At 34.4% G+C, this 17,718-nt stretch overlaps 1 protein-coding gene across 22 annotated transcripts; it reads left to right on the top strand.

Moving 5' to 3' along the window:
- The first annotated feature begins 2,915 nt into the window (after positions 1-2,915).
- On the top strand, positions 2,916-16,863 carry LOC132294431 (mitotic spindle checkpoint protein MAD1-like). 22 transcript variants are annotated; one of them, XR_009478070.1, is made up of 11 exons: positions 2,918-3,381; positions 3,986-4,131; positions 4,386-4,442; positions 5,828-6,045; positions 6,911-7,120; positions 8,236-8,452; positions 12,011-12,706; positions 12,974-13,032; positions 14,049-14,188; positions 14,593-14,750; positions 15,930-16,267. XR_009478070.1 is itself a non-coding variant. In XM_059792285.1 (9 exons), exons 6-9 carry the CDS (start codon positions 12,688-12,690, stop codon positions 15,321-15,323), a joined length of 525 nt encoding a protein of 174 aa, XP_059648268.1. In that variant the 5' UTR covers positions 2,921-3,381; positions 3,986-4,131; positions 4,386-4,442; positions 5,828-6,045; positions 6,911-7,120; positions 12,519-12,687; the 3' UTR covers positions 15,324-15,903. The 22 variants fall into 22 exon arrangements, 9 of the variants coding, with proteins under 9 accessions (XP_059648266.1, XP_059648268.1, XP_059648269.1 ...); XR_009478074.1 differs by having other exon boundaries at positions 2,927-3,381; positions 12,639-12,706; XR_009478071.1 differs by having other exon boundaries at positions 2,927-3,381; positions 12,519-12,706.
- The last annotated feature ends 855 nt before the right edge of the window (positions 16,864-17,718 follow it).

Raw genomic sequence — 17,718 nt, 5'->3', positions numbered from 1 at the left:
CAAACAGAGGCCCGATACGCATGTACATCCTAAACAATTCAACAATAGCTAATAGTCCGTAAATATATATATAGTCACACTAAAGAACTCTCACTGGACTACAGGCCGGTCTCAACCTGAATAGAGGTAACATGTTAAAACGCACACGAAGTGGGCATATGTACCTATACCTAAACAGGGTACACCTCCAACCATCGTAGCCAGCTACACATCCCGATGCATATACGCTCCCTAGCCATCGGTCCTGAGGCTCAAACTCATACCGAGGCACCATAACAGTACATATATAAAATCCATCCAAAATCCTTGGTATTGCCGCTCAACAAGTAGTTGCCATGACAATACAAATCCACGAGACTTAACTTTTAGTTAATCCCATCCTTATTCCAAGTAGGTGGGTAATGGTATTGTTTTAAAAACCAAACCCATCCTTAGTATGCCACCGTCCCATACCGGTGCCTACTTTCCAATCCTCCAGTAGTCAATAATACCAATAAATCAAGTATATATCAACTAAATTCCAACATCCAACATTCAATGTTAGCAGTGATAAAATAAGCATTGATAAACAGGGTCACAACAACAACATATACATGCCCAATTTAAGTTGTTCCCTTTAGTCTGATATAAAAATAGAATTAATTAAAACTTCCATTTAACACCTTACAAATGACATACAGATATGTGGGGTATGTATCACAAAATCCTAACCTCCACAGTTGATACTAACTGTGATAATGTAAGCATCAAAACAATATTCACAGTATGTATGTAGACATGCTCAAATTATAGTGTTCCACAAAACCGATCTAGTGTTAAACTCAAATCCTCCTAGTATTTAAGTTCCAACAGTTGCTATTACAGAAGTTAAGATAGCTATCATCTAGACCCATCCTTCCAGTAATTTATACTAGCAGTGGTAAGGAAAAACGTGAACCACAGAACCACAATGCATCCACAAACATGCTTAGTCTAGGTTGAACAAGCATACAACACTACTGTAACTACCAATTTCATAGCAAAACAGATATCATTTTAGTTTGGTTTAATCTTCATTAATCCTGGAATCATTTAAGAGTGCAAAGAGTATGAAGCCTAAAGGAAAGAGTAAGGATAAAATCTTGCCTCAGAAACTTTTGTTCAAAGTTTTAACGTCGTCTTCTTAAAAAAAATCCCGGCGAGTTCCAAAACCCGGTTACTGTTCACGGGTACGAAACACTATTCCCGAGGTCAAACTCTGATCTGCACCGTTCAGATTGTGCGTCACTGAGTCGTGAACCTCTCCTCCAAAATTCAGCTCGATCAGACCACGGACGAAGCGGGATCGGATGTTTGATGAAATCTGGGCAGAATGGAAAAAACCTGTGCGACCCAGTTACTGTTCACGAGTACGAATCACTGTTCCCGAGGTCAAACTCTGATCTCCACCGTTCAGATTGTGCGTCACTGAGTCGTGAACCTCTCCTCCAAAATTCAGCTCGATCGGACCATGGACGAAGCGGGATTGGAGCTTTGATCAAACCTTGGCAGAATGTGAAAAACTGCGTTTTTCCTTCCCACTTCCACAAAACGTGTGCTTTGTTTAAAAAAACCCTACACAGACGTCTACCTTATACTTATAGAGTTTTCCTAAACCTTAGGTTCATTTAAGTCCAACTCACAATCCTAACCGGCCCATCCAATTAACGTAGAAACCTACGACGGCTATAATATAAAACCCTAATTTATACTGTAATTAAAACCCTAGTTAGATGTATTTACCTAATTACCCTATTCACCATTAAATACTTAACAAATAATCTAATTAAATAAAATAATAATTAGTAAACCCAATTAAACCAAATAAGACACACATAAAATAAGACACACATAGAATAATTAAACCAATTACACTTAAACCATTAATGCCAATTAAATAATTAAAATACTAACAAGTAATTTCAATCAAATAACTAAAAATAAATATCATTTAAATAAATTAAATTACCACAAAAGAAATAATTAAGCACCTAATAAAAAAAATAATGACACATAATCAAATAAAATGCACTTAAATAATAAATTAAATACCATTAAATACCAGGAATATCCCTTTTAAAATTAGGAGTATTAAAAACTCTAATTTTTTCAATTCGGTCGCCGGCGTTTTTAGTTTCATACAAAAAAATTAAAGGTGGGGAGTTGAGGGATACTAACCTCCTCAATTGGGAAACTGTCAAGGGATTCCCCAGACCTTGACAATTCCACACCAAAACTCTCATGAAGGGGGCTGGGGCCAATCGAGGCTGGCTATACTCATTTAGTGGGAATGGCCATTTTTGTCTAGAACTTTTATGTTAGAATTTTTTACATGTCCGGTGTCCATTTTTGTTAGTGATATCATGCTTGCATCATTAGGCTTGCAGATTTTTTACATGTCATGTGTCCATTTTTGTTAACGATAGGACTTTAGTTACCCGTTTAAGGGTTTTTTTTTTTAAGTAATTCTACCATTCAATGTGCACTTTAGTTCTTGGAATGGGGACTTCCCACCTTTTTTGGCACCGGAAGAACCACTCAAACAGTAGTAACTTTGGAATCCAGATGAAGTTAGAATTTAGCTTTAGATCTTTGTTACTGTCAAAACACTTAATCCTTCATCAAGTCTTTACAAATGTGTTCTCTGGATTTTCGTTTTAGAAACATGAGAAAATAAATACCACATAAATCACCTTGTAAAAAAGAAGTTCGAGGAGGACCTTCTTGGCTTCTTTCTTACCCACCCTAAATCTCGAAGTGAATTGCAGTTTTGTAGGGGTGGGCTGACCGCCCAATTATATATATTTTTTTTGTTTTATTAATATTATTAGCCCCACCCTAAAATTAGCCTAATCAACAAAGACCAAGTCAACTCAGCCACCGTACTAAAATAAAGACTCACACCAAATAAGCTGAGGATCGGCCCTGACCAAGGCGACAAAGGGGTCGCCCAGGCCTCAAAATTTATACGCTCATGGACGGTGGGCCACCAGAGAAAAAAAAAAAAAAAAAAAAAAAAAAAAAAAATTTAGGGCAAATCATTTCGGCCTCCCCAATCGCCACCATCTCTACTCTCGTTCTCAACTCTGAACTTACTATCTCTCCGTGTGCAACTGCAAACTACAAAATCTAGAAGAATCAGAAGTTCAAAACCCATATATTTCAGTTTATCTATCTGTCTGTAATAATCAAAAGTTCAAAACCCATATAGGCATATAAATTTCAGATTGTTCAAAAAATCAAAACCCATATCTTTCAGTTTCCATTGCCCGCTGTTCCAGTTCGGGTTCGCCGTTCGCAAGCTTCAGCCGCTGTCTCTCAACTCTCAAGCTTGCCCCCCAATCTCTCTGCAACTGCTAACTTGTATGTATGGGTTTGTTTTAATGTTTTTTATAAATCAACTAATCAAGGTCTGTAATTCTTGTTTTGCAAACTAAATTTTATTTGGTGAAATTTTTTATGATCTTTTTTATATAATTTTTTTTTTAACCATATATAGTAACAAAATTTGCATTGCATTTTGAGGTAATCACCGTAATCTACCTTTTATTTCAGCAAAACAAATATATATTTTTTTATTTCTGTAACTTCTATTTCTGTCTTTTTTTTTTTTTTTTTTTTTTTTGTTGTCAGTTATGTCTGCAAAAAAATTTGAATTTGGGCATGAAAAAAGAAAAAAAGAAAAGAAGAATCTGAATTGGATTAGGAATCTGCAGAGATTAAATCTGAAACAATTTTTATCAACATGCCAATCTTTTTGAAGATGGAAATCTTTTCAGAACTAAAAAAAAAAAAAGTTGGGATTAATATATATATAGATGAGAGGAAAAAGAAAAATAAACCCATTTCATGGCAATTTTAGGTTTATTTATAACCAAGCAGAGGTGGTCTTATTTTTGTGACCAAGCAAGTGATAAACGAAGATTGTGTTGGAATCTTATCTCCTTTCTCTTTCTTTGTCTCGCAGCCGTTGTTCACTCTCTTCTCTCTCCATCTTCTTCTGACTGTGGCTTCGAGATCTTGTGATAACTCTTTCATCTCTCAATTAAGGTTTTGGCTCTAACAGCTCCTAAATCAAAGGGTCCTTGCACAATATGCCTCCTCAATCATCAGGTAGTTAATTTCAACTATTATTTGTGATTTTATTTTATTTTCTTTAATTGTTGTTTTAAGGTCTATAATGACATGTTTGTTCCTCCCATTTCCTGTATTATTTAAAATCATATTGAGCAAGTTGTTTACCTGTATGTTAGTACTATGTTATGTATCCTTATGATTGTGATTAGTTTAGTCATGATTAATTATACTTCAACTACTAATGTCCATATTTTAAAAAATATATAAATATTCCCCCACCCAAATTATAGGTTTACTTGGGAAGAGAAAAAGTCCAAGTGAATTGAGTGGTATCGGAAAAAAGATAGGTATGTTTCCGGGACTGGTCTTTTTATAATTAAGGATGTCATGTTGTTTTTGCCTGTTTTTCTCATATATTTGAAATATTTCATTAATCAGGCCTTTTTAATTATTTTGCACAAATTAAAACTATGACTCTTGAAAATTTTTTGGTTCAAACTTTTCGACGTGCAAGTATAAGATATGTTTGTTTTGTATTTTGTCCGTTCAACCAAGACTATAAAGTAGAGGCACAAGCATTGATCTTGTAGGAGTGAAAGTATGGTGTTTGCCACAAACCAAGGCCACTATATTAGCTTTACACTTACTGTTTTATTAAGGTATTTTTTTTGGTCTTAGGGATTTTATATGTATAATGTTTTGTTTGGCTGTGTTTGGTCTCAACCAAATGAATGAAGTATAATAACATCATGAAATCGTTGCATGTATACTACTTGGGAAAAACCACAAAAGCACATTCACCAAATGCCATCTTCATTTTATAGGATAATCAACAAGGGACTTCCCATAAATCCCTTCATATTGAATGGTCTTCCGGATTCAAGAAGCCCTGCCACTCTTGGAATATCCTTTCTTTCGATGATTGAACAGCCCAATTGATAGATGATTTGCTTGCTTTGCTTAGTTAGTGTGAGGGATTTTATTTTTTTTCCCAAAAGGTAATGCCCATTTTAGCAGCCATATAAATTTTCTTCTTAGTTGCAAGGCTGGAAAAATTCAAGTTGAATTTTGAGGCAACAAGACTGTAATTCTTTACAAGGTCAACCATTTGCCGATGTGAGGTGAGAGGTAGTAGCACAATCAGAAGACTTTTCTACAGTTCTCCCCATATTACCATTTTGTTGAAAATTCTGGGTGACATTGCTGATCAGAAATGTGCATGTGTAGCTTGCTCCTTTAACAGCTCCTGCTGAACGCTTAGATCAATGGTTTAATGCATCTTGGGGGATTCTTGGTTGAAATCTGTATCTGCTCCTTCCTCTACTTCTCTATGCTTTTTTGTAGCTATTTGCTTTTATCTCCTCCATTAGTCCTATTATGAGCTATGTTGAGTTAAGTTTAGAAGAAGTTAACTTAATGTAAATAATAGTTTGGTTCCATATTCAAAAGGACTAGTCACTTGTGGCTTCACATGCATCTATTAACCCTTAGATCACCCAGTACAAATCCAACGTGGGACAGAGCTGATCCCAATCTTATAATGTTTATTGTGTGTGGCATGTTTACTTTTTTGTCGTGTTTCGTGATTTGTTCTTGTTTCGCTGTGTTTGTCATCTTAATTACGTTGAGATCTCCCTGGTCCAGTCAACCTCTGTCCTCCGTATATAGAAGAAAATATATTTCGTCCATTGCGAATCACACGGGAAGATCTCCCTTTTGCCTGATATTACAGGAGAAAATATATTTCATCCCCTGGTGTCACTTGCCTGATATTACTGGAGAAAACATATTACAGCCATGGCGAATCACACGGGAGATCCTGTAGTCCAGTCAACCTCCCTATATAGAAGAACGGCGAAACTGTTCGGAAGGATTGGGTTCAAGTGTGAGGTTTGTCAGAGGGCAAGAGCAAATAACGTGGCTCCAACCAAAATCTCACATCTCTTCAAGGTAATATATATATAGATGAATCATATGGTGGGTAACGTGGGAAATCTACATATAGTGGGTGATGGGCAATTTGCAATAGAAAGTGTTAGAATTCTCAATTTGGTAGGTATTTGTAATAATTTGTAATATAGAAGGGAATGGAAACATAAGATTTATGCAGTCAATTTAAAAAGTTTGATTGTTGTTGATACTATATTATATAGTTATAGAATGGTTTTTTTTTTTTTTCAAAATAAATAGTAATAATTTGTGATATAGAGCCAAAACATGAAATTTAGCCTTCTTTCCTTTCTTTTTTTTCAAAATAAATAGTAATAATTTATGATATAGAACCGAATGGAAACATGAAATTTAGCCTTGTTTCCTTCCTATAATTAGGTTATTGGTATTTGCTCTTCCAGATGAACTTCCTGTCCATTATTATTTATTTTTTAGCAATTTTTAAATTTTATTTTAGGTTTTTTTTCTTTTTCTTCCTAAGAGTATTTAGGCAGAAAATCAATAATTACTAAGGATCAAACACAGATATACATGTCCCTTAGGTGTATAATTACTAAGGGTAAAAGATTTTGTTTTACTTAAATCATTCATTTTGTGCTGCCAAGGTGTATATTTATTTTTTTATTTATCTATTAATGTTAGTAAGAGTATATATTATTATCTTCTATTTTTCACCGAGTGCATGATGATAGGAACGATAGGCAACTGCTTAGTAGGTCAATAACCCATTCAATTTTATGGTCACAGTGGCTTGCTAATGGCCCACCCCAACCTTAAAACTTTTTATTTTGTCTGGATTATGCCATTTAGAACATTTATTATTCTGAGGTTGTATAACCCATTGATTTAGTCCACACTCTTATAGTCATGCACAGAAGGAGAAAAAAGGACACTTGAAGGAGAAAAAGGGTCACTTCTTGCTGCTGTAACCACACTTGAAGGAAGGACACTTGAAGGAGAAAAAGGGACACTTCTTGCTGCTATAACCACACTTGAAGGAGAAAAAAGGACACTTAATTGAAGGAGAAAGAGGGACACTTCTTGCTGCTGTAACCACACTTGAAGGAGAAAAAAGGTCTGTAATTCTCTAATTCTTGTTATAGATCAACTAATCAAGGTCTGTAATTCTTGTTTTGCAAACTAAATCCTATTTGGTGAAATTTTTTATGATCTTTTATATATATATATATATATATATATATATATATATATATATTTACAATATAAAATAACAAAATTTGCATTGCATTTTGAGGTAATCATTGCATTGCATTGCATTTTGAGGTAATCACCGTAATCTACATTTTATTTCAGCAAAACAAATTTATATATTCTTTATTTCTATAACTTCTATTTCTGTTTTTTTTTTTTTTTTTTTGGTTGTCAATTATGTCTAAAAGAAAATTTGAATCTGGGCGTGAAAAAAGAAAAAAAGAAAAGAAAAAAAAGAGTCTGAATTGGATTGAATTGCATTAAAAATATGCAGAGATTGAATCTGAAACAATTTATATCAACATGCCAAGCTTTTTGAAGATGGAAATCTTTTCAGAACTAAAAAAAATAATAATAGCAAGAACTTTGACAAGCAAAAGTACTTAATATAGGGTAAAAGCTCTAAAGCTACTTCTTGAAAATTAAAATACTTACAAAAAGCATGCTTTTGAGTGAATTCCATAGTGTTGTAAGGGGCTTGCCATGAACTACCTCACACTCTGCTTCCACTAGTAGATTCTCAAATAGGATTAGTAAATTGGTCAAAAGAAGAGATAGGGTGCTGAGTGGTGAATTGTTCAGAAATAAATTGGTAATTTTTTTTTATTAATTACCCAAATAGGATTTTCTATGCCTTAATCAGTCAATTGTCTAAAGAAACATTGTTAGTTAATTAAAATTGAATTAAACAACAGTTGATTTTGGTTGATATATTTTGATTTAGCCCACCCCATTTAGAAATCCTGGATCCACCCTTGCTTTCAAATCGCCGATACCCATACATACAACAAGAAATAGTGGAAGGAGGGCGAATATCGCCGCTCTCTAGGTCTCGAAATTCTTACTACCCATCTCGCAGCAGTCGTAGGTGTGCCTTGCGGAACTCTATTTTCTGGATTGTTCTGAACTCCCCTCTGCACATCATCCTTACCAACGCCTCCAAATCCTTCCTCTCATTCGATTGATTTGGTTTTGCAGTCGACGCTGTCCCGCCGTCCTCGACATCATCCTGCCGTCATCAACATCGTTCTGTAGTCAACGTAGTCCTGCTGTCCTCGACATCGTTCTGCAGTCGACGTCATCCTGCCGTCATCGACATCGTTCTGCAATTGATGTTGTCCTGCCGTCCTCTACGTCATCCTACCGTCATCAACATCATTCTGCAGTCATCGACATCCTGCCATCATCGACATCGGTACTGCAGATTTGTTTATTTTTTGGTTATTTAGAAATCCCCTTTTCTTTTCCAAACCTTCAGCATGATGTTTCTCATTTCTTTTTTCGCCTTCATAGCTAAAGTTCTGATCGTTCTTCAATTTTTGCAATTGGTGGACATGTTCATTAACTTTGATTTTTTATTTATTTATTTGTTCTTTGTAACTATAATACCTTTTGTGCATCTTTCTTTTAGAGAGTTCAATCTGTCTCTGTTATTGTTTTGCCTTGCATATTTATACATGGATAAATTTATATATACACACAATTTGCTATTATTGAAGTAAAAATGGTGGGTTCCTATGATTATAAAAATGAATACTTAATGAATACTTTCTTAGCATGAACAACTCACCTAATTTTTTGACCACCTAATTATATATATATATATTTCTCAATTAATACTTTCTTAGCATTAACATATTGTTTGTAACACATTTGCAACTTAACCTACTATTGCTTTTATATGCTTTTGTTGTTTTGTAGTGTTATTATTAATGTTGGTTTTGAGGGCTTGTTATTTTGGTTAACCTTGAACTTATTTATTATTAAAGTTAACTTCTATGATTTTGATTGGAATTTAAATTAATGGAGTAACATTATTGTTAATGTTGGTTAGGAGGCTTGTTATTCTTGGCGTTGTATTCAAAGTTTGAAACTCATACAACAAAGCAGGTTCAAAAGAAAAGTACTAATACAGTTAGAAATATGAACCAAATTGAGAGCCCGACTTAAAAGCCCAAGAAAACCCGAAAATATAACCTGAATTAAGAACCCAAGTTCAGCCCGCGTTGTAAAAATTAAGTATGGGCTGGGCTTGGGCTCACTAGTTTTAATTATCCTCGGGTTTGGGCTGAAGATTTGTACATTGGGCCGAGCCCGAGTTGAGTGTCCAACCCGCTCGAGTTGCAGCCGTAGTTCTCACTTCTGAGATTAGTAGATCACCCAACTCAGTTAAGGTATGTTTCTTATTTTTTTTTTTCTTTTTCTTTTTTGGGAATATGAATTATATGATTACTATGATAAATTGAAAGTTTGGCCTGAAAGTATAAGTTTTATTGTTCTGTTTTGTTTCTATAAGATGTGTTTTGCCGATTGTGCGCCGATTCTAACAAGCTTAATTTTCTCCTAATTTCTAGATTCTAACAAGCTTAATTTTCTTCTAATTTCTCCTATCAGGAGTCCTAATTTGCCAGAATTTGAAAGTACAAGCCTAGGCTCTTAGCGTACACTTCACAGCCTCATAGACACACTGTTGTGTGTTCAACTGTTATACACAATTCACAGGCACACTATTGTGTGTTCAACTGAAGACCCAAGTTGAATGTATTGCTTGTTTATGGATGAGATCAAATTATAAATTGCAAATCATAACCATTTTTTTTGCTAAAATCGTGAAGAATTGATTGCGCAACAAGATGAGAGATGAATGGATTAGTGATAGTTTGATAGCCTATATTGAAAAAGATATGTCTATTACCTTAGATAATGAAGTTATCATATGACGTTTTCAAGATATGGAAAGTCGTCTAGGACAATTGTGAATGTAATCAATGGAATTATGAATGAATGTTAAAGTTATTTTGCTTATTATAATGGTTTGATTTATATATTTATTATTATCTTCTTCTTGTTACGCGGCCCCCCACACCTAATTTTCTGGATCCGTCCCTTTTACTATTGCTTTATATCACATATATTTGTTCACATTTTTTTTTTGATCTGTTGACATGTAATTATTAAACATACAAATCTGATTCTTTCATGAAAAGTAAATAAGGGACTGTTTGGAACTTTGGACTGCTATGAATGCTGAGATTCAAAAAATGGGAGTGCGTGTGATTTAATCAGCACATGACACTTTCCCGTTAATCAGTTGTATCTCATATATGTATGTACGTATGTACGTATACACACACATTCATTTCCCTTATGCTACGTTTGGTGTGCAGGAATGGAATGGAATGAAATGCCCATTTCAACCATTCCTTTATTTGGTATGAAATTTAAAGTGGGAATGGCCATTCCATTGGAATGAAAATTCATTCCACAACTAAACCTATGGAATGGTCATTCCATTCCCATGTAAAATTTTTTTAAAAATCAACTTCCCAAAAAACTCTTATGTTCGAAGTCCAAAAACCACCACTACCTTCCACCATTACCACCACCTTCGCCTTTCACCACCACCACCATTACCACCACCTTTCACCACCACCACCGCCCACTGCTTTCCACTACTACCACTGCCACCACCTTTCACCACCAACACCACATTCCTTTGTCGCAACCAACATCGCCACCGCCTTTCACCATCGTTACCTTCCACCACTGCCACCGCTTTTCACCACTGCTACCGCATTTCACCGCCATTACCTTTTATTACCACCACCGCCGTCGCCTTTTACCACCACCGCCGCTGCCGCATTTCACCACCGCCACCGCCATCTTCTTCCACCACCACGGCCACCTCTACCGCTTTCCACCACCGCCACCACCAGAGCCACCGCCTTCCACCGCCGCTACCGCCACCGCCTTCTACCACCACTACCTTCTACCACCACCACCTTCAACGCTTTCCACTGCCGCCAACTCCACTGCTTTCCACCACCACCACAGTCACCTTCATTCGCTTCAACCACCGCTACCTACACCATATATCCTTCCACCAACACCACTACCGCCTTCCACCAACACTGCCGCCGCAACCTTCCACCATTGCCACCACCGTCGCCTTCCAGCACCACCATCTACACCTTTCTATCGTCACCACCATCTACCACCGCCACTGCCACCTTTTATTTAAAAAAAATTATAGAAGAATTTCATTTTGTTAATTTAATTTATTTGTTTCTAAGAGGGATATTTTGGAGAATTCAATTTGAAATTTATTCTATTCTAAATTTTAAATTGGTCCAACTAAACACTAGATTGGTTATTATCATTCAATTCCTACACATTTCATATTTACAACCAAACAATTCCATTTCATTCCCACTTGCATTCCATTCCATTTTTGCACACCAAACGCAGCATTAGTGTTTAAAATTTTTATCCTAACAATTGCTCCATTTTAGGTCTTACTAAAAAAAATTGCTAATATTTTTATAAATATTTAATTATCTTTATATTCAAACACCTATTCTACCCAATTCTTCTCCTTCATTGACCTTGACAGGTGCATAATTTAATCACCCCTCTAATGAAATTAGAATTTAATTTTTATTTCTCAAGAAAAATGAATGATGATAAATGTAACAAATTCATTGAAGTCAATTTTTTTATTTTAAAGCAAACAAATAATATAAAAATTAAGAGAACCATATGCAAAATAAAAAACTCCCTCCTACTAATTAGTTTCTAGTTGTCAGATTAATAGACTTTCTCTTGATTTATATTCATTTCTTTTGTATTTTGACTATTTATTACATGTTCAATTATTTTCAAGTAAATGCATCAATATAGATGCTTATCAAAATCTAGCATTCATAATTTATTTATTATTGATTTTTTACTTTCGTGTTATTTTCATCTCTAGATATCAACAACAAAGAGAGACTTATAGATCTGAAGTTACTGCTGAATCACTCGCCTCTCCCTACAGTGATTCTATTCCTGTGAATGTACTCTCTTGTGTACTCTATTGCCTTACCTCTCTCTATCTTGTGGATCAATGTCTTGGAGTTCTAGTTAGAACTCTCCACATCTCTTTAATTTTTCTCTGAATATACGTACATATTATGTGTTTGCAAAATAGTTCTACCTTAGGATCCACAATCTTTCTCTAAATATACTGACACATTATCTAAAAGCTTCCCGTGACAATTTTTATTTATTTTTTGTTTTTGTTTTCCAATTGCATGTTTAGAATATACTTTGATTAATCTTTGTTTTTGTTTCTATTTTTTTGTTTCTTATTCTTGGTTTTTTTGTGGTTTTTTTTTTTAAGAAAGATAAACTTTGGTCCACATTACAGGTTCGGCAGATTTACGAGTTTCAGGTCATCATATTTTAAAGAATTTATGCATTTTATATGGTTTTTGTAGACGTTTGAAGGACATAGTTTGTAGAAGTTCTGTGTTTTTTTGCCAAACCTGTTCTGCACCAGTCTCTCTCTCAACTCGTTGGTTTATACTCATAGATCTATGTTTTTTGGGACGGCATAGACTAACGTTTTGGTTCTAACGACTACCAATCAAAGGGTCATCCAACAATATGCCTCCTCAGTCCTCAGGTAGTTAACTACACTACTATTCATGCTCTTCTTTCTTTAATTGGTCTTTTAAGGTCTATAATGACATCTATTTTTCTGATTTTGTGTACTATTTGAAATCATCTTGAGCAAGTTCTTTAGTTGTATGGTTCTCTTTCTTACATAGTACTATGTTACAAATCCTTATTATTGTTAAGCTAGCTTAAGCCATGAATAAAAATACTTCAACTTCTAATGTCTATATTTCAAAAATATTAATTAATTATTTATTTATCAATCAATTTTTAGGTTTACTTGTTGGGAAAGAAAAAAATCTCACTGAAACGAGTGGAATTGGAAAAAGATAGGTATGTTTTTGGGACTGTTCTTTTGTTAATTAAGGATGCTACATTGTATTTGTTGTCTTTATCATGTATTTGAATATCTTTTGCATTAATTAATCAATCTTTTTTTACTTCATGTTTTGGACGAATTAAACTATGACTCTCAATTGAAAAACTTTTGAATCAAACATTTCAATAATTCTCAAATTCCAAATATGTTTGTTTTGTATCATGTCCATTCAGCCAAACCTACAAATAGTGTAAGCAGGCAACATTGTGGACAAACACAATTATTGATCTCCTGGTAGGAATGAATGAAAGTATAGTGTCGCTTAACTTTAATTAGCTTAATATTTTTTTCGAACATGGCGGTTCTACCTCAGTGGGCATTTAATGGGCGTTCTATGTACACCCCAGCATTAAATGAAAGAAAAAATGAATATACATATTGTAAAATTCGATTCTTTTAATAATTTGAATTAATGTTGTATTTTGTATGGTGCATGAGTTTTTTGTTATGTATTTGATGTATTGAATGATTTTATATCCTTGCCTGCAGTTTCCATCTTTGTCCATGCAATGTTGCCCGTTATTTAAAATATTTCCTTGGTAATTTACATTTACTATGTTATAAGAAATCCTTGGAAATTTTTGTCTAATTACAGGTCCACAATCTTATTTTTGTTGAGCAGGATCTGATATACCAAGCACCTTAATGTGCGTGTTTGTATGTTAGATGATCTTCTTGGAGAATGCAACCTGTTTTGGTTGACAATTTTAGGATGATAAATAGATGTGTTTCCTACTATACTATTTCTCTTTGAATAATCTTTGAATAATGTTGTATTGAAGCTCATTTCTATGTTCTTTTTGTCATTGTAAATGGTTGGCGTATTGAATAACTTTTATCCACAACTTTTTACTAGTTCTTGTCAAGTGAAATAAAATGATGCTTTTGTGTTTCGTGTAATTTGTATCATGTCTTTCTGTTTCAGTCAGTTTCGTTGTTTTCTTATATTGATCTTGCTTGTGCAATTCAGGGAGGTGGCTGATTGCAAGAAAGAGATCTGAGGCCAATGCACATGCAAATGAATTGACAAGGGACTTGAAAGCTGCAGAAGTTCGTGAAAAAAGTGCTGAAACTAAGGCTGCATCGGCCAAGGCGAATGCTGAATTAAGGGTAAGTACTATAATTTTTTATTTGAACTGTTGTGTGTTTTTTTTTTTTTCCCCTATAAATCTATCTTATTTTCTTTATGTGAGTTACTGTGCTCATGTTCCTTGTGTCATATGATGTTTTGCCCATATGTTTTTTCTTTTCAAAACATTATCTACATTGTCATATGATGTTGATCCGTTAAATGCCATTCTATTTATATTTTAGATTTTTTTGATTGTATGTTATTTGAAATAGTGGACTTTACACCAACTGCTCATGGCGTATAAGTTAGTTTGTTATTGTTTTGTAGAATTTTTTTTGACTAAATTTCTAGTGTTAGTTTGACTTGCATGAACTTAATTATGGAGTCTGAAGTGCTACAAAGAAAGTTAAAATATTCTAATGATAACGTCGAATCACTGAAGGAGAAAGAGAGAGAGAAGGCGAGGATGGAGTTATCTAAATCGTCAGAAATTCAAAAGAATTTGGTAGCTGAATTGTCTGCGTGGAAGCTAGTGACAAAGGACATACCTGATATTTTCTGTCCTGATGATATACCTATGAAGTTCACTGCCTTAAACAGGTATTTTTCTATCTTTTTTTTATGACTGCAGAGAATTTTGTTGAAATTTTGGATACTTCGAGGGTACAGTGTAGTTTGTTTGTTTTTATTTTTTATTTTTATGTGTAGTTTATCCTTAGGGTGTGCTCCTCTTTGAGTGGCTTTTAATGTAATTTTACTTATCGAAAAAAAAGAAATAAAAAGACATCACATGTTGATTATTGATTTGCTCAAGTCTTCTCTACATCTTATTACTATTCAGGAAACTAATTTTGTCTAATTACTAGTTCTTGTCAAGTGAAAGAAAATGAAGTTTTTATGTTTCATTTTGTAATTTGAATCGTGTTTTTCTGTTTTAGTTAGTTTCGTTGTTTTCTTATATTGAGGGAGGTGGCTGATTGCAAGGACGAGATCCGTAAGGCCAATGCATGTGCAGATCAATTGAAAATGGACTTGAAAGCTGTAGAATTTAGCAAAAATAGTGATGAAACTAAGGCTGCATCGACCCAGGCAAATGCTAAGCTGTGTAAAGGCCAATGTGGTTATTGTTGTTATATGTATTTGTGGAAGCTTTTTATTTTTTTTTATTTTTAAATATAGATGTTCAAAAATGTATCGAGACCAAATCAATTCCAAACTTTGATGTGTCACACTCCTTTAATATGATCTTATCTATGTTGATTGGTAGAAAAAAGAAACTTTCATTATTATTTCTTGTTGGCATTTGCTCTTCCAAATGATCAAGCCCATTATTATTTATTTTTTGTTATAATGCATAATGGTGGGAATGACATCAAAAGTGTTTATGCAGGAAATTGAATAATTTTTAAGTATCATGTGCAATGATTTTCCCCAAAATTAGCATACATGTGGGTTAAAAGATGACCGGTGGATGATAGGAAGAGCATCCAAGTGCTTAGTAGGCCATTATGCCATTGAACATGGTGGTTCTACCTCTGTGGGTAGCGAATGGGCGTTCTCTGTACGCCCCAACATTAAAAGAAAGAAAAAATGAATATACATATTGTAAAATTCGATTATTTCAATAATTTGAATCAATGTTGTATTTTTGTATGGTGCATGAGTTTTTTGTTATGTATTTCATGTATTGAATGATTTTATACCCTTGCCTGCAGTTTCTATCTTTGTCCATTCAATGTTGCCCGTTATTTAAATATATCCTTTTTTGTTTTCTTTTAGATATCGAGCACATGAAGAAATTGGAAGATGAATTGTCTAGTGATGAAGGAGATTCTTCTTTCATGTAGTGAAGATATACCTATCAAGTTCAGAACATTAAACAAGTACGTTGATATCCTTTTGTATTTTGGTAAGACTCCAAATTTACATTTACTATGTCATAAGAAAGCCTTGGAAAATTTTGTCTATTTACTGGTCCATAATTTTATTGTTGTTGAGTAGGATCTGATATACCAAGGACCTTAATGTGCGTGTTTGTATGCTAGATGATCTTCTTGGAGAATGTAACTTGTTTTGGTTGACAATTTTAGGAGGATAAATAGATGTGTTTCGTACTATACTATTTCTCTTTGAATAATGTTGTATTAAAGCTCATTTATATGCTCTTTTTATCATTGTAAATGGTTGGTGTATTGAATAACTTTTATCCACAACTTTTTACTAGTTCTTGTCAAGTGAAAGAAAATGAATCTTTTATGTTGCGTTTTGTAATTTGATTCATGATTTTCAGTTTCATTTTGTAATTTGAATCGTGCTTTCCTATCTCAGTCAGTTTCGTTTTCTTATATTGATCTTGCTTGTGCAATTCAGGGAGGTGGCTGATTGCAAGGACAAATCCTTAAGGCCAATGCATTTGCATATTAATTGAAGATGGACTTGAAAGCTATAGAATTTAGTAAAACATGTGTTGAAACTAAGGGCCAATGTGGTTATTGTTTGTTATATGTATTTGTGGAAGAGTTTTTTTTTAAAATATAGATGTTCGAACGTATTATCGAGGCATCATTAATTCCAAAGTTTCATCTGTCACACTCCATTAATATGGTCTTATCCATGTTGATTGGTAGAAAAAAGAAACTTAACCTTATTTTTCCCTATGACTAGGCAGTTGGCATTTGCTCTTCCAAATGTACTTCCATCCCATTGTCATTTATTTTTTGTTATAATGCATAATGGTGCGAATGACATCAAAAGTGTTTATGCAGGAAAATAAATAAATTTTAAGGATTATGTGCAATGATTTTCCCAAAATTAGCAAACATGTCCTTTATGGTAAAAGATGACTGGTGGATGATAGGAAGAGCATCCAAGTGCGTGGTAAACCGTGATCTCATTGAACATGGCGGTTCTACCTAAGCGGGCAGCTAATGGTGTTCCCCGGCCGCCCCCCCCCCCCTAAAATTCGATTCTTTCAATAATTTAAACTAATGTTGTATTTTGTATGGTACCTGAGTGTTTTTTTGTTATGTATTTGATGTATTGAATGATTTTATATCCTTGCCTGCAGTTTCCATCTTTGTCCATGCAATGTTGCCCATTTTTTGTTCTCTCGAGCAAGTGAAGAAGTTGTCAGTGAAGAAGGAGATTCAAGTTGCATGTAGTGAAGATAACTTGGGCGGACTAACCTAGCTCAACCTAGAAATTTTGAAATTTGGGTTTTAAATTCACAAATCGGGCTCATGTTCGGGTTGGGCTTGGGCTCAACCCGAACCCAACCCAAAATAAAAAAAATATATTATTATTATTATTATTTCTCCTTTCTCTCTCCTCTCTCCTTTCTTTTTCTCTCTTTGCTGCCGTCCCTCTGCCACCTCCGCCGGCCAAGTTAACAGATCTAGCATCCACAAGAGTTTCAAGTTTCCAATCTCAAATGGGATCAAGCCAGAAAGTTGATCCACTGCCGTCGCCGTCACTTTCAAAAATTAAAACAAAACCCATACATACAAGTTAGCAGTTGTAGAGTGAGGGGGGGAGGGGACAGCGGCTGAAGCTTGCGAACGGCGAACCT

This window comes from Cornus florida, unplaced genomic scaffold (assembly GCF_030987335.1).
Source record: "Cornus florida cultivar Cherokee Brave unplaced genomic scaffold, ASM3098733v1 CherokeeBrave_3.0.0_Hap2_Chr02, whole genome shotgun sequence".
In the NCBI taxonomy this organism is placed as follows: Eukaryota; Viridiplantae; Streptophyta; class Magnoliopsida; order Cornales; family Cornaceae; genus Cornus; species Cornus florida.
This window is presented reverse-complemented; position numbering and strand designations above follow the sequence as displayed.